This window comes from Globicephala melas, chromosome 5 (assembly GCF_963455315.2).
Source record: "Globicephala melas chromosome 5, mGloMel1.2, whole genome shotgun sequence".
NCBI lineage: Eukaryota > Metazoa > Chordata > Mammalia > Artiodactyla > Delphinidae > Globicephala > Globicephala melas.
This window is the reverse complement of record NC_083318.1, coordinates 47,200,016-47,222,151: the sequence shown is the minus strand read 5'-3', so window position 1 is coordinate 47,222,151 and position 22,136 is coordinate 47,200,016. Positions and strand designations below refer to the sequence as shown.

Here is a 22,136-nt window from a genome sequence, read left to right as displayed (position 1 = left end):
CCATTAAAACATATCCTGATGTCTGAACTAAAAGGTTTCACTTCTCAAAGGGATTTGCTTTAAATGACCCCTTTTCCTACCCTCAAAATTTATGCTGATTTTATATGGCTTAAATCTTCAGAGTATACAGCATACTGAAATGTGATTTGGGGGACAACTTTTCTTTTAAGCAATTCACACTAGGCAGACATGCATTAATTTTGGACTATATTTTCTTATAATTCCACACAAAAGAGCTATCATTGCATGCCGAAGCCAGTGGCTATCAATTTGAAGACTTTTCTCAAAATGTTAATTTGTTTAACGCAACTAAAAAAATAAATTATCTCATTATTTTTATTCAGTATTGATGCTGGCAAAGCAATATTGATATTAATACCTGGTAACTGAACAATATGTGGAACCAATGAAATTAAGTTATTTTGAAATTAACAATAAATATAATTTTTGATTAGGTATGATGACATGTATGTGTTATGGCCATGATCAATTCCTATTATGAAACAATGTGAAGTTATATGCTGTACTTCTTTATTTGTGAACACTTTTTCCTGCATGGAAGTCTATTTCTATGTTCAACCTCAAGATTTTCTCTATGTAATGAGAATATGTTCTTGTACAAAGGACATCCTGGTGTGTAAATAAGAAATGTTAGCCTTGGTAATCATGTAGGCCCTCTTGGACTTAGATCTTGATTTATTCTTTCTTATTCCCTAGTGCTAAGCATAGGATTTGGCAGAAAGTCTGATATTGAATGGATTTGAACCACTATGTTTCAATTCAATTCAATTATGTCCCTTCTATAGAAAAGAAAAACAAACCATATAAAACTGGCAACTCAAGCAATGTATTTCATTTCTGAATCTAGTGTCCAAAGAAAAAGAAAATATTTATCTACATTTAGTTTCCAATGCTATGTTTGAGACATCATCTTCTTATTAAGAAAATAAAGTTAATTCTAAACCCTATCAATGAGAATTCCACAAAAAGTCAGTTCGTTTTACATGCAAGCGATAAACTGCCTCCTTGCTTTCATCTACCTTGGCTTTTCCTTCTTGAACTTTATTCATTCTCTCCCTTAATATATATTTTAATCTAACAAATTTCCATCAATGGTTCAGTATGATTACCCCCATCTTCTCCTGTTTGGCCTCAGTATACTCATATATTCACACATGATTCACAGAATCAAAATTTTAAAATATCCAAAACATTAGAAATCCAAAATTTAAGGTGATGTGCAAATTAATGCTCTTTCATTATTTCCTCATAATAAAAAGATATATCTTAAAGAGTCATGGATGATAAAAATAAGCAAAACAGGTAAATTTCTTTCTGCAACTCTATATAAAAAATGGTAACTCTATATTAAAAAAGCCCCAGACCAGACATTTATAATGGGTAAACCTTTGATCTACTTGACAAGAGATTATGGATTAACAAAGTCAGTCTTTCCAGCGTTCTAGCCAATTTAGCCTTAAATTCTTCATTAATTAATTTCTCTAATGGCTGCATAAATTATGAGCATTAAAAGATTAATATATATTAAAAGAATGTCTGCTTGACTATATATTTAATATAAAATATTAAAATTATTTGGAAAAAATTCACATTTTCTTGTATTGTGCTAATTTTAATTCTTTTCTTTAGCAAACAAACTCTGTCCATTAGATACTCTTTGAGACCTATCTATTAAGGTCCTCAAAAGAGTTCCCAACATTTTAGATTTTGATTTTAATTCCATGAACCACGAGATGTTTATCACACTTTGGTGTGTTTCGTGATAGTGGGTCTTGCAAAAGTCACCTTTTAGATATGTTGCTAACCTGACAAAATATAGGAGGTGACTGTTTTCTTGAACTTCCTGCTTCTAAAAACAATGATACTAGTTTAGAACTAAAAAAGCAAATGAATAGTTATTGTATTTGTGGGTAAAGTGTTTTCAATGCCTAGCACAGAGCTTGACACATAGCAGGAACTTTCTCTCTCTTCCTCTCTCTCTCTCTCTCAATATATATGGAGCACTCAATACCTCCTCAGTATATTAAACATATATTAGTTATTCTATAGCTAATAAGTATTTAAGTTCTTTTACTTAATAATAAAGTACTTTATGGGATTTAATTCATTCAAAACATTTAGCAAATTTTTCATTAAATGTTTGGTATCATTCATATTCTCAGTTAGGTGCACTGACTTAATAACAAATTCTTTGACTTATTCTGCTCTGTTCAACTAAGTAACACTTGTGGTAGTCTCCTCACATATAAAGTTTAGTGACATTGACTATGGTTTTGACGTCAGACCACTATCATGAAATCATAGTTGTATCGCAATTATTCTCACTCTGAAATAGCATTAGTGAGCTTCCTATATTAAAAATGGCTCTGGAACACAATTTTAAAAGTGGCCTTACAATTACAATGTGTACAACAAGCACTTTGATTTTGTTTTCCTTTAGAATAAGTTAGATTGTTATCAACAGAAACAAAGGTGATCTCTCATGTGGTTAGAGAACAGTATATACTCTCAGAGCTATTTACCTCAATCAACTCATTCTTACATAATTCTTTAAAAATAATTAATAACTTAGCAGCACATGACACACGGAGAAATTTGATTCATTTACTTGCAAATAAAACCAAAATCATATAGAAAATATTGGAAAAATAAGCCATTCTAGTTGAAACAATCAACTTTTTTCAGAATTACATTCTGCTCTTCAAACTCAATTTATAAAGCAATGGGATCTTTTTCTCAGGAGGATTTCTGGATAACATTTAACACATGGACTGAAAATTCAAAACCTCTTCACATTTAATTCAGTTTCATATTTCTGAACAAACTGAGTCAGGGGAGAATTATAGCATAGAAATATATTTTATTGGGGGGAGAAATCAGTAAGTATACTTAAAAAGTTAGAAAGGTGACTCTTTGGGGAAATTTTTCAGAAATGTACAGGTGGCTTAAGCAGCTTGAGTAACTCTAGTTTTCATTAAAATTATTTTTCATTATAATTAACAATGCCATTAAAATTATTTTACAGTGTCAAAGGTCTGTAGAGATTACTCAGTTACCTCTAACCAATTTTGTCAGCCATGTCTGTCCAGCAAGGAAAGACAGAAAATGTCAATTATAATTCAAATCTGTGTGTAGTGCTTTACAAAGTCAGTAGTGAAGACTTTAAAATGGACCTAGTGGGCGGCTTATTAAATTTAGACAGTACCTTTCAAAGTAACCTTACAGAGATGGTAAGTTATCTAGTTAAAATGACATTTTAAAATGAGAAAATGTCTTTCCATTGCACAGCAACTAAAACATACCAACATATCAGCTATTAAGATTTATTTTTTGTTGTAATGTTTCCTATGCAACTGATGTTATCTTAATATATAGCAATTCTGGGAATTCTCACAAATCCTGTGTATGAGACTATTTTATCATAAGGAGAAACACTTAAAAGACAATACGTGTGAACATTTGAGTGTCGTTTCTAAATCAGACAATTTTACCTAAGCATATAGATATGCTATGCAAGGTTTTGCACACACACATTTCAACTCTTCTCTGTATTCGCTGTGAGTTATTTAAGGGCTCTCTTTGGGAAACCATTTTGACACAAGGTTTCAAGCTAACAGATAAGCATCCACCTTAGCACTCCCCAGACACAAAGCTCCCGTTAAAAGAGTAAGAAATAAGTGGTACTTACAGCACCTCCAGGTCCCGGAGAGCCCTAAATGCCCCATCTTCAATACAGCTGATCTGGTTGTAATCCAGTTGCCTGTTAAACAGATTAGAAGAATATATGTAAGAGATTGGACACTAGCAGGGTTAGGTGAAAGGGAGTCTCCTGAAGGGTCTCTGAAGCCTTGGCTGCACTAACTGAAATGCTCTCACAAATACACTCATCTGCTTAAGAATGTCACAAGCCATTCTGGCGTCGGTGCCGTCACTGAAACCTCTTTTTGTTCTGAACTGTGTGTGCAAATAGCAGCCCTTGGAAAGCTCCAGTAAATAATAACTGCACCTTATATTAAATGCCATAGGAATGCAATTTCATTACATCAAGAAAAGCTATCCATTAAGAGCTTTCAGCGTCATCTTGCTGAAACAATTTCATTAAGGTAAAGGACTGTAAATCACTTAATGTCACATGCACCCCCTCAGTGACCTAACAGAATCCATTTATCAGAGACACCCAGCTGCATGTTAATTTCACTATCCTTGGCAAGAAAGAGCAAGAATACTTTTAGGTTTTCTTCTTTTAAAAGCAGTTTTCTTTCAAGAACTCCAAATCAGGAAAGAGAAATGACGTCCCACCTATCTCCTTGCTATTCCCAACTAGACATACACCTTACAAAGCTACCAGTTGTTTTATATTAAGCTTCACTATATGCAAGCATTGTTATCATTAAATGCGACTTCTTGGCACTGTAAATATTAGACTTTTCAGTTAAGGAACTTCCCAAATTACACCACTCTCCAGAAAACAAGTTTTTTAAAAGTATTAAGAAATTTTTAAAAATTTGCTTTTCTCAAAGCTGCTAATTTCGGCCCCAAACACTATGAAACACATATAGCAGCAAGACTGTTAAAACATCACACATCTCTACAGTCAAACATTTAAAAGCTGTATCAGCTCATTCTAAATAATACAGAATTCAAATAAATGAATGTTCTCCAGAAGTTTAAGTACTCATTTGCTAAAATTCAAAGACTGAAAAAAATGGCTGCGCCAAACTTATTTGCTTTTTCCTGCCGCTTGTCTGGGGAATTAAAATTTCCTTCTTCATACTAAGAAATTTACTTGGTTGAAATGGACAACTAAGTACTAAATCCCACAGCACTCTCCTTTTTGTTTAACAAATAAGCAGTTTTTATTTAAATCTAGTAGCTTGATGCTTAGCAATATTATTATTCCTGTAAAGAAAAAGTATTTTAATGCTTCACTTGAGATAGAAACAAAATGTTTAATGAAATAGTCAGGTGAGCTGTCAGCTCTGCATGCGTTGGGAAGGGAGGTACATGTACAGGGTAAGACTATGATCCTAATACAAATGAATCTTGTCCTTGTTTCAAGTGCAGAATTCACCAAAAGGGCTAATTCAAATCTGAGGTCGGTTTTTAAGGGAAATGTTGCAATAGCTGTTTCTCTCACAAGACGACTGAATAAAGGTGAAGTGATTTAAACCAGTGACTTTCAGAGGGGCCTTTTCAAAGTCCTTACTTTAGAAATTATTTACATAGAGAATGTCTCATGAAATATACATCTCATTTTTAAGAAGGTCTCTGGAGGACATAATCATATAAGAGGCTACCTTGATGCCGTGCAAATGGTGCGTACTAAGATGTGCAATATAAAAAACGTGAGCCCTTGAGAAGATACAATCTTATTGCTTGTATAAACTAAGGCTTTCCCCAAACAACAGCTACCACTCATGCTACTGTAACAGCTGAAAGCATTTCTGCTTATTAGGAAGTATGCAGAGGTATAATTTTATTTTCTAAGAAGACTTTTTAAAGACTCATGATGTAATATGGTTGCTGCAGTTCCAAGAAAACACTTAACATTCTTGAGCACTTTTGATTTTTACAGATTAAATTCATTTAACAATTAAGTTAATAGCCGTTTTTTATTTTTAAAGTGCTAAATATATATCTACACTACTATTCTCTAACCTCTTGAACAATTTATCAAAGCCATTTAAATTAGCACAATGGCATGAAGTGTTACCCTTGACACACTACAAAAGAGAAATTGTTTCCAGACAAATTGGCAAAATCATTTAATGCTATCAAATTTGCCTAATGCAGTCTCCAGGTTAATCTGTAAAAGGGTGAGCTGTATGTTTGCCCATATCTTATTATCCTTAGCTGTCAATGTATAAATCAGTGCTGACACAGCTTCTTTTAAATCATGCATACTATACACAAAGGGGAAGCCCTAGTTTGCCAGAAAGCACTCAAGCAAATCTTGTCTTACAAGTACTGAAAGACAGATTACTTTTTGTATACCACTAGAAGTTGAGACGCTGCTGGAAACTTTTCTAATTTTACCCCTCTTTAACGTTACTCATGGTTATATGCTTCTTCTGATTCTTAACAGAAATCTAAGCCCTTACTGGCACTAAACCATTAAGAATATTCAGCTCTCATAGGACCAAAGTCGTCCCTAAAAGTTTCCTGAATGCCATCATATCTCAGTTCAAATATCTTCTGAGAAGGAAGGTATTTTGTGAAAACACTACTCATTTGAAAGGACAATGAAAATCGAAGTAAATAATATTTTCAACAGTGGGTAGATTTTGTAGTATCCAAAGGTATGTTTATGGAAAGTGTTGTACCCGCATGACTGCTCATGGGAAAATCTCTCTGCACAAACCTCTATTTGTTTGCATATGGTTCAAGATAAACAGTGTCAAAACTCCGCAAAAGTGTGATTTATTTCAGAGTTTCTGGACTAATTCTCTTCACCTTGTTTCCTCTCATGCTACTCACTTCCTTCTCTACCACCTCGCAAACCCTGGGCACTCCTGCTTTCTGTAAACAGGAAAGGATCTGTTCAGTCAAGAGTTTAGTGACATGTTTAGACGTGATTATAAATTGTGCCGTAAAATTGTTCCGAATTAAGGAATTAGTAAGAAGAGACTTTTTTTCACTTCTCCAAAAAGTAATGCTACAGCGATTTACCCAGACATAAGGTAAATGTGTTGATCTTTAGATGATAAGAGCACTAGGTGCATCAGAGACGGCTTGAGGATCCTTTCCTGACACAGGAGCTACTTCCCAGGGGGAAGCAAGCCAGTGCTTTTCTTATTTTCCCAGGAGAAAGAACGGTATGGATAGTACCACTGGTGGTTTCTTTCAAACATCTAGCCTACATGTTCTTGCCCAGACTGCTGTGTCTTCTCCTCATTTCCTACCCCCAGCCCTCCTCTCTTGTTTCTGTTCAAATTCCGACCCATCCTCTCTGATCCTCCACTGTCCTAGTTTGTAAGAGTGTGACTTGAAGGCACTGCTTTATCTTTAATTTCATGAAAATAATGTTGTTAAAAAATATATTCTCTTTAAGATTTCTTAAAGAAATCTTAGCATTAAGCTAATGCTTAATCTTAGCATTAACATTCTATGATTCTCTTTTCAGTGGCAGATGCTCCTCTTCTGATGCTCTAGAATAACTCTAGACTGCCTATTTTATTTTTTCCTAACACTGGTAAATTTAGTCTTAGAGAATGCAGTATGTTTTTATTAAGAGAGATCACTCTGCCTCACTCACATAAAATTTCGAAAGCTGATCTGATTGTCTTTAAGACTAAAAATAATTTAGCCTAGCTTCAGATTTTGATTAATTCTCAGAATGAGAGACAATATATAACATTGCTAGGTGTAAATTTTACAAAAGAGGTATATTAAATGACAAAAACGGTTGGACATTTGCTTACTTGGCATCCTGAAATATAACTGGAGACACTGCACTCTGTTACTTTTTTTTTTTAACATCTTTATTGGAGTATAATTGCTTTGCAATGTTGTTAGTTTCTGCTGTATAACAAAGTGAATCAGCTATCTGTATACATATATCCCCATATCCCCTCCCCATTCTGTTACTTTTAAGTAAGTCTTTTTCAGGATTTCCTGTTGTCATTTTTAAAAATCTAGATACCATACTGTTTGAATTACATACAAAACATACCTTCCTGCATTAACTTTAGTTGGTTTTGTCCTTACTCATAGAAAATTCATATTTCAGTGCAGTGTCCAAGTAATAAAGTCTTATTACTAATTTTCTTTTTATAAAAATTAGAACACCATAAAATATACTTAACTCTGAAACAATAGTGAACATAAAAATTCTTTAATAATTTCTAAGCCAGGCAGAGTTTCTCAATGTTTCAACAAAATTATTATCACTATGCTCCACTTTCCCAGGGTTTTTTAGGTATGAGAAACAGAAGTTTCGTTCATATTTATCTCACCACTGTAAGATGACAAACTCCAAGAATCTAGTTGACTTAAAACACATCAAAGTGACTACAGTCAATATGAGGGAAAAACAACATTTCACTATTTTATAAGCAACCTGATAAAACATAAATATAATGGGAGAAAAAGAAAAAAAAATGCTGGTAAGGATATGGGCAGGATCTGTTCTATTTCTTCCCTGTGTGTATAAAATTCAGGTGAATATGAGTGCCTAAATATACAAATCTTATGCTAATAATGATTGTTTAAGAAGCAGTTCAAGATTTAAATTATAATACATAGAGGGAATAAAAAAATTTAAATTAATCCATATAAATGAACATCCTAGAAGAGAAGTATCAGCAAACATTATTTACCTTGGCATGAAAGCTCATCTGTTAGCCTGGACATTAATGAAGGAAATAACCAAGGAAAGGACTCTTCTTAGGAACCCAAAATAATTTATGTTATTTGAGAATTTAACCCTTTTGCAATCTTTCAAGTAACATTATGTTTTTCTCATAGGAATAAAGAATCTCAGTTTTTATTGGAATAAGCTGTGGTATAAAGTTATATCCATTTGATAATTTATTAGAAGGAAGCTAAAGGTAGTTCTAACAGAGATGGTAATAGACACTGGAGGAAAGACAACTAAGTTGACCTTCACGTTCTGGTAAGTCTAAGTAGACTAATCAAGGGAGGTAGAAATTGAAACTGACAATGATAATTGCTAGCATTTATTGAATGCATAGCAAATGGCAGGGTCTGTAGATATACCCGTCTCATTATTTCTCACAATTACTTGAAAAGGTAGGTATTATCATTATTCTGATTTTATAGATAAGAAAATGAGGCTCACAGAAGTTCAATAAATTATGCAAAATAGGTAGTAAATATTTAGTGAAACCTTGATTCAAATTTAAATCTATGTATTGCTGAAGCCCTCACTAGATACACAGGTGGCTAGGAAAAGAGATTCAGGAGCTATTCATTCTGCGAATGGAGGTTTCTGCTGAATTTCTAATGGCCAAGTTTCAAGGAAGAAGCCAGTAGACGAAGAATGTTACAGAATTTCAGAAAAGGAAGAGATTACCCTAGGCGAAAATAATTGTGTGAGGAAGAGAAAAAAAATCCCCCGATCCCTAAAAGATGGATAGAATCCAGTAAGACAGAAATAAAAGTGAGCATTCCCTATGGAGGAGACTGGTTCAAACAACACTTGTGAGCAGAGGTTCTACACTGTTCACAGTAAATGTCTGCAAGAGAGGGGCCATTCTGATGTGAGCGAAGAACTTGTGTGCAGATTCGGGGGGAGAGAGGGCTGGGAGCCTGCATGGGTGTCAGAACATTGGGACTAGTCAGAATATCTAAAGAGACTAGATGGCATGCCATTTGATAAAAGTCGCTGCTCTCTCAGGGAAGAGCCTATATTCCTACAGACCCTGCAGAACTTCTGTAGACAATACTCTGCTAAATCCCCAAGGCTTTGCCATAATGCCTATAGCAAAATGTTTTTGTTTTTAATAAGCTGCATGATTTTGAACCAGGCAGTGATGGGATGAAAAACAATGCTTTATGAAAACAAATCTGGCTGCAATGTTACAACTATCTAATGAGAATATAAATTGGAGATCAAAACTCAATTAGCAGGTTATTGTAATTGCTCAGAGGTAGAAAAGAGTGGCTCTCCAGGGTTGGGGAAGTAAGAAACCTAAAGATCTGTTCTGTCTCAAGGACAACACGCAGCCACAGAAAGATCATGACACTTACTATTTTATACTGATATATATGTGAATTAGATTCCTAACTATTCAATTAAAACATCTTGCGTTTTTTTTCTTTTTAGTTTTTGTGTTTTGGAAAATGTTGATGAAGATACGTTATTTAGACTCATTTTTACATGAGAGAAAGCTATCAGTAATAAAGAGTGCTAAGGCACCCAGAAGAAACAGCAAAATGAGATGCTGGAGAGGTTATTGGTAGCAAACTTGACCATAGTTGTTGCGGATTATCACAATTCAGTGTGGTTTTTTAGACTGAGTTTAAACCAGGCAAATTCTAGGACCATGGACAGTTCCCATGGTACTGACTGTGGCAACTGCTGAGTTCCTAATACATTTTACATCTAAGAACCCAAACAACTGCTGGTTGCTGGTTGTCCCCTATGTCCACAGGCAGCATTCTGGATGTTAAGAGACGCCCTGGTCCTTATACCATAAAACTCAACTTCATTTGCTATTTATCTAAATGAAGAGCCATTGTTACAGGTTTGTTCAGAAGGTTCTACCTCCCCCTAAAGACCTGTATGTGGTATTTAATCTAACGCTAAAGATAGCAAGCCCCTTGAGTGAGAAACCAACCTCGCCTTCGAAGTCTCTTCAGCCTCAGGCTTACTGAAAACACTTTTGGGAGGAGCTAGGGGCACTAAAAGTTACAATTTCAATTTGATATACATGGATTTTATTTTTATGATAATTATGTAAAAAGTATGTAATTAAGTATGACAAGAAATGTAGTAAACTAAACATGAAAAGTAGCTGATTACGGTAGTCATTCTGTAAATATGACTTAATTTATAGGACAAAGCTAAAGTAAGTCTTGCATTTGAATGGTTAAATATATAATACACTCTTCTGGTTGTTACATATTTATTCTATATTACGTGAGCAACCTTGTTCCCGTATCATCATGAAGAATGCAGATGATAGAGAAAAAGAAACCAGTAGATTGATATTTTAAAATAGAGAAGTGTGAAAAAATAGCAAAATATGTCTTTCTGTGTACCTAGTATAGAACTGTGAATTTTCCTCCTATGGGTTTTAATTGATCCATTAATAAAATAAATTGAAGATGACAGAGTTCCAGAAAAAAATTAAATTTCTAAATAACATAAATAGCTGTGTAGCAACGTACAGATTAACCTTCTCTTTCCTATTTGCCAAATCTTATCACCAAGAATCGGTGCATCCCAAATTGGGTTATCTGTTTCCTAAAAAGTCATGGCCATGCATTCTTGTTTCCCAAATGATACCATGACTTACTCAAAGAGAACCAAGTTAAATCATCTTATAACTTAAATCATCTTATAACCCTTGTCTGTAAACTAATGTATGTTATAAAAGAATGAATATAAATATTTTCCTTAACCTATTTGTTAACAACAGGTAGTTTTATTGGAAAAGGAGGGTAAGATTCATAACAGATGAAAATTTATTGGAATTGGTATAATGCAAGCAAATAGAAAAGGAATGTATCTATTAATGAACAGTAAATAGTAAAGTTTGGAACATAGAGTACATTTTGAGGATATACCGCAACATGAAAGAAGAATAAAAACCAGGTATGACGTACTTTAAAAAGTCTACCTAAAATAATGCTTGTTGGAATTTAGTTATTTTAAGTATTCAGGTTCAACTCATTAAAGAAACTAATGTAAGGTATGTTAGAGTTTGCTTTTGTAGTGTGAGTAACTATTGGCTATCCATTTGATTTTTAAGTTCATATATTTGCACTTCTTTGCTTAAATCTTAAGATAACATGACTAGAAATGATTTCTCATAAAAACAAGAGACTCTTGGAAAAATTTTATATTCATAAAATACCTACTTAGAGAATAATCTTGCAAGTCTCAGCAATAAGGCAAGATTTATTATAATTTGAATATTCTCTTAAATTATTCAATTAAATGGAAATGCCTCATACATACTTGTAAACAAAACTGGCACAATGTAACATGTCTTTGTTCAGAAACTGATCAGGAGGCAGCCAAGCCTTTATTAGTCAGTGTTAAATATATTAAATATAGATACAAAGTTTATCAAGGAAAATCATATAAACATTGATTATCATTTCGGTGAGGCATCATTTGGTAATGATATGGTATCAGTACTTGAATTCATACTTGGAGAGTTCAAACACACAGATGTAAATCCTATGTAAAAGTGCTGCCAGTGACTTTTATAAACACTATTATTTAGTTGATATTTTAATACGATCTTGTTATTCTCATGTACAATGCCAGAAAAAAGAAACTGGTTTAAGTAGCAGGTGGAGAAAATTGGGTAACAAAATAAAATATAAAGGTTTTAATCCAGTTTGGAAATTAATAGAGGTAAGCAAAAAAGTTATGGGAAGTTCTCCCTGGAGATGTTTAAGAGCAAGATAAATGTCCAGCTGTCTAGAATAGTTTTACTGTGGCTTGCCTGGAGGAAGAGGAATAAAATCTGCTAATTTGCAAAATTTCCACAGCATCAATTTCATATTGTCAGGATACTGCCTCAAGCATATTTAGCCAATCCACAAGATTAAAGCAAGCGCTTCCAGTGAAAATCTTCTGATAACTGGAATTTGTTCTGAATAAGGCCTGAATATGTGGTAAATCCAATAAACTCGGTACAGTGCATTAGACTAGTCTTTTAGACAGCGCTATACAAAATATCGGCTTGATGCAACTAAAGCACGTATTCCTTCTGTGCAGCCTTACTTCTGCTCTTTTAGTCCCTGAATGACTCGAAACACTAGCCATTATGGCACCATGCAGGGTTGTCCAAACTGTAAACGTACACACTGGAATAATAAATAAGACAAAGCACTATACCTCTCCTTCCCACACTGAATGTTAATAATATTAATAATGTCAATATTTATGGACTTTTACTGAGTCATTACTTGATGACATACAGTTACCATTTTAACAATAATACAAATTAAAATTTACTCTCAGTTCTAACATATTTTACCAAATATCCTTCTTAATTTTTAATGGTAAAACTAAACTTCACACAAAGTCCCATGAAATGGAAATTTTTTTGAATAATGTAGTTTGAACTATTTTTTAATTATAGCAAAATGCTTTTTAAATGTGAAATTTTAGAAAATTGTAACTATGATCTTATTTAATTAAATAAACCTGTAAATGCATTGTGGTGTCTCAATGTTGTCATGGTCTTTCTCACTGTTACATGGAAGGCATTGAGAGGACCAGGAATAAATTGTTCTTTTGATCATCACATCATCATTTAGCACTCACATAGTTTCTTAAGCCCCCTTTCCTCCATAAGAACAGAAACCTCCAAAGTTAAAATCATTTGGATGCCACTCTACTCGGCTTCCTCCATATGCAGATTGCTATGCTTCTTACCACTGCTGCTATTCCGAATTAGTATTGGTTCGCCTTGAAACAAAGGTAATATTCCTTACATCATACACACACACACACACACACACACACACACACGCACACAATACACACACACACACATTCCACTGCACTTTAATTTTAATCCTCCAAACCAATCGAAACCCAGAAATCAGGCCTTGCATAGGTCTTAATAAATTCTTACTTTCTCAGTCTGCTTTTACCGGCCACTACTCACCAGTATACAGTATGAGCCAACCTCCTTGAAGATGCCTTTATATTTTCTTTCAGTAACTCTTTTCTAAAGTATTCCCTGATAACGTCAAGCAATATCAATACTTTTATCTCTTTCTTTCCTCAGTACCTGTTGCATTTAATTTGTTTATAAATCAGGGTCCTGTGTATATTCATTTAGTACTTTCTGATAGATTTTTTTCCCCATTATTGCAGCTCCATGTCTAATTGACCCATGATAGACATGGGTCTATCTGATTGATTACTAATATTGCAAATTAGTTTATGCTCTCCTTTCCTCTCTCCTTAGTATAAAATTTTCAGTGCTAAATTTTAGCAGTTGCTGAATGAACTTGCTGAATGAATACTGTACTATATTTTGTAGCATATTACTGTTTTAAGGTTTTTCACATATGGTTTTTCTCTAATAACCACAGCAAATGTAAGAAATTATTATACTGATTTCATAAAAGTAAAAATTAAGGCTCCATGAAGTTTACTGATTTGTTACGTTTACAAAACAAAAAAATGGCAAGAGATTCTGAGATAGTCCTAAACTCATCTCACAGTATACATAATAACTGCCTTTAAAATGGTAGAGAGGGGGGATGATGTCGTGGGGAGAAATATTGCAAAAATCCTCTAAGTCAATATTGCTTTCTTCAAAGTACAAAGGCTAGCATTTTACTTTTCTTTTTATCTCTAAACTTTTAAAATCACATTTTTAAAGAATAAATGAAGAGGAATTAAGGAAGAATCCCACCATGACCGGTATCTCACTCCCAAATGCATCCTTAAATATGGGAGAAGGATTACTTAATAGACTTGGATTCCCTAAATATCTTTGCTAAGATTAAAAGCCACCTGTTTTAAGGCTTTAGAAAAAATACTATTGTAAGATTGCAAGTGGCATTCTCAAAGGGTGGTCAACTTTGGCCATTACTGTCCTTTTACAGAGACATATAGGCAACTCGGGTAGGTGCTACATTGGGATCTTTATGTTGTTCTGATCAGATGTAATATACAGCGGCAGTTCTGAACACCCTACATCTCTGAATCTATCTGAAGGCTTCCCTACGTCTTCATTAGAGATGAAAAACAAAGCAAATAAAATCTCTTTAACATGTAAATGCTCATAAAAACCTAGGGCCAGGATTTTGGCGGCTCTACACATTTATACTAGAAGTCTATGTTTTTCTGTCTTTACCTATACACTTAAAAAAAGTACAAATTAAAGTGCAAATTTTAAAAAAGTACAAATTAAAAAAAAATTTACATTGAGGAGAGGATGTAGAGGCCATAAATTGTAGCTTTATAAACAGTCCTCTTTGACGAAGGAAAACATCTGTCTCACTTTTGCTACTGGGAGAAATATTGTTGGATCCCACCATGGAGAATTCGGAATATAAGTTAATTCTTAAAGTGCCTGCCCTGTTTATTACTAGCTAAGAAATACTGAATTCCTGATAGTTAATCTCAGCACACAGGGGCCTTTTCCCCCCACATTCCAAACTAATGGAAAAGCTACAGAAAATGTTTTACATTTTAGATTCACGGTGAGTCAAAAACCATCATTTTAAAAGGCTAACAAGGTATTTTTAAATTCATTAAGATATATATCAATGATATTAGGATTGCCACTGTGATCTTAAACCTGGTATGTAAAGAGCTATCCACACTTACAAAAACCACATCTACACAAAACACCAGATTAAAGATTTATCAAGGGATAATACAGAAACGTAGTTTTCTTTTTCTTTCTTTTTTTTTTTTTTTTGCTTTTTAAAGAAGGCTATACATATATTCTTTCATAAAGATATAAGATGGAAAAGATGCAAGAAAAGTATTCACACAAAGGGAAAGACAATTTTCTCATTCTCACACTGTTGGCATTTAATGAAAATGGTGATCTAAAAGCTATTTTAAAAAGCTGTAGCTCTAGGCCACAGGTATCTCTAACAAGAAAATATTATCTACTCTTTCCAGAAAAAAAATATTCTGCATTTCCAATAAACACCGATAACAAGTGAAAAAGGAGCTATTGAAATTAGCTCACAGTAAGGGGAAGAAAATACATTGTAAATACCTTATAATCAAATAATTTCTTTAGATTTCACAAGATTAATCACAAGGTTTGAAGAATGAATTTGATAACAACTTCAGTTTCAAGACATCTTCTAAACAAGAATCTCTTCAGATAGCTTGTGAAAACAATTTAAAACTCATTGTTACAAGCTCTCCTAAGGAAGCATAAAGATGTATATAGGCTTTCACCATTTTTTTCTGACACTTTATTCAATATAAATTAAACTTGGAAAATGGGTAATTTAAAAAAAAACAGTATCAATTAGGAAAAATACTTACAGATTTTTAATATCAACTGCCCCACGGAAAGCTTTCCTTGGAACTGCCTGAATTTGGTTTTCACTGAGGTCACTAAAAATAACAAAAAAAGAAAAAAGATCAAGTTATAAATGTTATTTAAGAATTATTTTAATCAATGTGTTTGAAAAGTGATAGGACACTTCCAAAAAAAAAAAAAAAGGAAAGCTAAAATAATACTAAAGGATCATAATTAAATCCATAGCATTAGATGCAATTTCTAATACAAATATTTTATATATCTAATATAAATTAAAAAGTTGGACTAAATGGTTTCTTGAAGTAATTTTTCAGATATTTAATTCCATAATAAATTATTAAATATGGTTCTCTTAAATTTAAGAGCTGATTCACTTCTGTGTAATAAAATATATTTTTTAAAACAAATAGTAAATTGTTCATAACTCAATTTCAAGGGGTTCTAAAGTTTTAGTACTTCATATTTCTCCAATATCACTAACATAACTTAAGACGTATATAGGAAAGCAGTCCCTTTTAACATCCTAGAGAAGACTGGGCAAAAACTGATAAAACCTGGGCAGTGTGATTAAGTTTTCATAGCACTTTAAGCAATCTTGAAAATGGAACACGGCAGTACTGGCCCAACAATAAAACCCACAGTTCTTGCATGAAATATTAGCAGCAGGTTGATTTAGAACCTTCTTTAAATAATTCTATTATAACCATAAACACAGACTGTCTATATTTGCATTTTAATTTAATCGAGAAATACATTTTAATCAAGGGAAAAAAAGCACTCTTTGAGTTGAAATGAGAGTTTGTAAAAATCATTCATCTCGTGAAATGGATCATTATTTTTCCTTCAGAGTTCAGATGCAATTCTATAAGCTCACATAGTATTACTAGCTTTAACAAGTAGGATATAAATACACATGCAAGAAATGTCACTGAAAAGAGGAAATTTTAAATAACACTACCACATAGCAGAAAGCTGAAATATCAAATAAAGTATTAAAGTAACAATGAAGGTACTAAAATTATCTTTAAATTCAAGATAACTGACGCACACAAAGAAAGATGAAGCTACTGACCACGGGTACATGCCTGCCAAAACGGAGTCATTTTCCAATTTTGTGGAGGCATATTGGATGAATTCACCAGCATTCTCTCCCCCAATGCTTCTTATGACCAGAGCTGGTTGCTCACACACTTCTCGTCACACAATAGAGATAACTGGCAGATACAGAGATTTACTGTGTGGTTTTGACCTCATTAGCACTAAGTTTTAAACAAGTGAGATTTGCATTTATATCTCAATATCTGCAATGTTCAAATAAAAAAAAGTTTGCTAAGCAATTTGTAGAGAAATAATGTTAGTCTAAAGAGTAAAGGTCTTTAGCAAAAAAGCAAAGAAAAACACATACATATTTTATTCCAAACAGTAAGTTTGTAATATGTGCTTATGTAGGAGTTAAGGCAGCCATTCATGTCCTAAGTGAACTGTTATCAATAGCTTCAGTATATCCCTAAGAGTAAGAAAACTTCATTTCCTTAAAAATTGCTTATTTCTCCAGCTTGTCGTTGATCTCAGACTGACTTCCCTCCTTTGTTTAATTACATCGAGTTAAGAAATGTTTAATTGCATATATTTAAAAGCTTAATGTCAGAAACAGTGCTCAAAGGAGGCTACTGAGCTAGGAGAAGGTAAAGAGAGATACTGGAGAAAGAAAATTCAGAAAGTAGTAAGAAACGAGGAGGGAAAAAACTGGATTCAAGCAAATTTAATGCTAGAGCACTCCGTGAAAACATATAGTGTTTTAATTGTTGTGCCCCTGTCAGTTCAATGTTTTCTCACCACTTATTTATTTTTCCCACTTCTCCTAGAACAAAGACTGCTTTAGAGACTGTGTAGGTGAATAAAAATGGCAGAGATGTTGGCTTCAGACCTTGCCTGCTTCCCAGGCTCTGCAGTCTTCCCCTCCCACCAGCTGGGGCCATTTCATGCGCCACCTCGGGCACAGTTTTTCTAGGGTCATGGTCTCAAAGAGGGTGAGGGTGTGGTGGGAGGCTAGTCAGGAGGATGACTTCAGGTGGCTCATAGAGACATGGCTGAAGAGCACTGAAACAGAGTCAGAACACCATTCCTTCTGAATGTGATTTTAGTCCTTTTGACTGCCTCAGGCAGAAGTCTAGGGCATTAGAAGGGTTTTATTCTGCTAACACCTACCATCTTATCTTTTATAGAAGGGTGAGGGACAGTCAGGCTCAGAGCCTCCCTACGGTCAGTGGCTTATGTGTCGCTGCCCCCCTGAGTAGACTATTCTATGGGGTCTCTGCTCTTGTGCTCCGCTTACTCTGGCAGCCAAATTCAGTTGTGGATCTCAGGTCCCTTCAGTTAAGTGGGCAATAATATTCACCCATGACAGGAGGAAGAAACTTAACAAGTTTTCAGTACCTGCTATGTGCAATGCTTAAATTTTTAGAGATAATATAATATCAAATTTATGTTTTTTAACCTACATGGCCATCTTGTGAAGTAGATATTATTATCATTATTATTACTATTTGTTATGATTAAAGAAACCAAGCTTCAACGATATCAGGTGCTAAACAATGACAGAAAGTGTTGAAGTATCAAAAGATGTAGAGGAAATCCAGATAAATATTGAGCCAGGATGTGGGGATTTCTAAAGATGACACTGAGGGCTACTTAATCCATCTCAATATGTCCTTCCTGTGGCCTAAAACGTAGGAGACTTTTTCTTAACTCATCCTAGCCTCTGACTTATGTCATTTGCATTTTTGTGTGAAATACATAGCACAAGCAAGAGTATGGAGGTAGAAAAATAGAACTTCTATGGGAGTAGCTTTTGGTCTGGTTTGCTTAGAAGGTATAACATGCAGTGCAGTAATAGGAGATGAGGTTGGAAGGAAAAGTGAGGGGTGTGAGGAGTAAACATTCTGATACCGATTGAAGAGTGAGTTCTTATTTCAGCAGACAGTGGTAGCGAGGGAAGAGTGATGTATGGGAGCCGGACAGATACTCTTCCTTAGATTAAACTGGCAGTAGAATTTAGGAGAATACCAAGGGTCAAAGACTCAAATCTGGATAACCAGATACAAGATTTTTATGATAGTTAGGGAAAAAGTAATGAGAATTATGAAGCAACGTAATAACCATCAATACATTGCTTGTTTACCCTGGCCTTGTTAATGGATGGGCTCCCACCCTTTAGACAGAAAAGGTACAAGAGATTAAGAGTGGTATCAGGGATGCATGAAGAACCAAAACTTAGAAGTGAATTGTATGTGGATATGGATTAGGCAAAGAAGAGAGAGAAGATAGAAGTCATTTTGAACTTTGATAGAGGAACCATTAACAAAATTGGGAAATCAAAATTTACAGTGTCTATTATGAGTTTGGTTGTGGAAATTTTTCAGTCTCGTTGGAGAGATGTGATTTATATCTCACAGTTGGATGATAACAAGGTAGTATAGAATAAGTAAAGCATGAGTGGAATCTTAGAAAAGTGATCCAGGAGATCAGAGAAGTAACAGTCATTGGAGGCTTGGTTGATTCAGGCCACTTTCAAAATAGAAAGGGAATTTTTTGAAATTTGATGAAAATTACTGAGCTCAATATTTCTCATCTTCCAGTGTTGGTATGGGTGAGTAGGAGAAATCCAAGGAGAGAGGAGGTATGCCAGAGGAATTAAGAGTATAGGCTGCAGACTGAGAAGTGAAGTAGGTATTATTATTATCATTATTATTACTGTTTGTTACTATTAAAGAAACCAAGCTTCAGCGATATCAGGTATCAGGTATTAACCATGTGACCTTGCAAAAATTGCTTACATTTTCTGTATGTCAGTTTCTTCATCCGTAAAATGAAACAATAACAGTGTCTATATCACAGGACTGTTAAGTGGATTCAATGAAATACTCTTTAAAGTGCTCACAAAGTGACTGGCGCACAGTAACTACTGTAGAGGCATTGGTTACATATATATTACAATTATGCTACTAGGAGAATTTGCTCTGTGCCCCTAAGTATATCTGCTCTGTTCCTTGAAGACCATTGTAGGCAATGTGATACATTACTGATGGGAGTGCATTGTTCTGTGAACTATGTGTATGAGAAAAATGAGTCAGAACTACTGAGCTAGCAGGATAGTGCTGCCAAGGGAAGAGTCTGTAATTATATCACTAGGCAATAGAGTGTAAAAATATGCTTCCGAGTAGGAAAATGGCTTGATTGGAGTTGATTTTTAGGAAGATTGATCTGGAAATTGAAATTCGGAGCAGGCAAGGACAATGGGCAGAGAGTGGCACTGGGCAGTAGTGTGGAGAAATGGTGGGTCTCCAGTGAACTAGGTAATTCTTTTTGGAGAGCATTAAATAATAAAGTTGAGAGTTGGAGTTAGGTCCAAATATAAGGTCTTTGATGCAAGTTAAGGTGCTTGTCATCTTGAGGAGAGTTTGGAACCACTCAATTTTTCTGAGGAATGGAATAGCAAAATGCAAAAAGCGTTTGGGGAAAACAAGTGTGATAATTGGGGAGCTGGGATGGAAGACAAGGAGACTAAATTAGCTTTGTAAACTTTTGGACACAAATAAATGGAAAGATATTACATGCTTATGGACCGGAAGAACTAATAACGTTAAAATGTTCAAAGTCATCTACAGATTCAGTGCAATCCTTATCAAAATTCCAATGGCATTTTTCACAGAAATAAACAAACAACCCTAAAATTTATTTGGTCCCACAAAAGAACCTGAAGAGCCAAAGCAATCTTAAGAAAGAATAACAAAGCTGGTGGTATCACATGTCTTGATTTCAAGCTATGCTACAAAGTATAGTAATAAAAACAGCATGGTATTGGCAGAAAAACAGAGAGATCAATGGAATAGAGTTGAGAGCCCAGAAATAAATCCACACATATATGGAAACTTAATTTATGACAAAGGAGTGAAGAATGTACAATGGAGAAAGGACAGTCTCTTCAGTAAATGGTTTTGGAAAAACTGGACTTCCACATGCAAAAGAGTGGAACTGAACCACTGTATAACATCATACATAGACACTCAAATTGAATTAAAGACTTTGACATAAGACCTGAACCATAAAACTCCTAGAAGAATATGTAGGCGGTAAGCACCTTGACACTGGTCTTAGCAATGACTGTTTTATACCTGTTACCAAAAGCAAAGGCAACAAAAGCAAAATTAAACAAGTGGGACTATCTCAAACTAAAAGCTCCTACATAGCAAAGAAAACCATCAAAAAATGAAAAGGCAGCCTATAGAACCGAGAAAATATTTGCAAAATATTTATCTGATAAGGGATTAATATCTATAATGTGTAAAGAACTCATGCAACTAAACATCAAAATTCAAACAACCCAATTAAATGGGCAGAGGATTTGAATAGATGTTTTCCAAAGAATACATATAGATGCATGAAAAGATTCTCAACATCACTAATCATTAGAAAAATGCAAATCAAAACCACAATGAGATATCACCTCACACCTGTCAGAATGGCCATCATCAAAAAGACAACACATAACAAGTGTTGGCAAGGATGTGGAGAAAAGGGAATACTTTTGCACTGTTGATGGGAATGTAAAATGGTGCAACCACTATGGAAAACAGTATAGCAGGTCTTCAAAAGATTAAAAATGGAACTACCATACGATCCAGCAATCCTACTCCTGAGTATATATGCAGAGAAACAAAATCACTCTCTTATAAGAATATCTACACCCCTATGCAGCATTATTTACAATAGCCAAGACATAGAAACAACCTAAGTCTCCATCAGCAGATGAATGGATAAAGAAGATGTTATATATATATATATATATATATATATATATATATATATGCGTGTGTATATATACAAGCATATATATATATATATACACACACACATACATGCACAATGGAATATTATTCAGTCATGATAAAGAAGGAAATCTTACTATTTGCCACAACATGGATAGACCCTGAGGGCACATGCTAAGTGCAGTAAGTCAAGCACAGAAAGACAAATACTGCATGATCTCTCTTACATGTGGAATCAAATAAAAGTGGAACTCATAGAAAGAGAGAACAGATTGGTGGTTGCCGGAGAAGGAAGGTGGAGGATGGGAGAAATGGGTGAAGGTGGTCAAAAAGTACAAACTTCCAGTTGTAAGAATAATATGTTCTGGGGATGTAATGTAAAGCAAGGTGACCGTACTTAACAATAATGCATTTATATTTGAAGATGCTAAGATGGTAAATCTGAATAGTTCTTATCACAAAAGAACTTCTAACTATGTGAGGTAATGAATGTTAACAAAACTTATTGCAGTGATCATTTTGTAGTATAGCAAATATAATGTTATATGTCAATCAACCTGGAAAAATACAAACAAAAAAGTTACTGCAAATGCTCAGGCATAATTTGGAATTT

General features: G+C 34.2%; 1 protein-coding gene across 2 annotated transcripts in view; it reads right to left on the bottom strand.

Annotated features, from left to right (window-relative positions):
• Positions 1-22,136, bottom strand: part of SLIT2 (slit guidance ligand 2) — a 382,749-nt gene that overhangs the window by 127,272 nt on the left and 233,341 nt on the right. For both annotated transcript variants that reach the window (XM_030864309.2, XM_030864311.2), the window contains exons 5-6: positions 15,698-15,769; positions 3,710-3,781 (exon numbers count right to left, since the gene is read on the bottom strand). In XM_030864309.2, the coding sequence (XP_030720169.1) occupies positions 3,710-3,781; positions 15,698-15,769 (144 nt within the window). The remainder of the gene's footprint in view (positions 1-3,709; positions 3,782-15,697; positions 15,770-22,136) is intronic.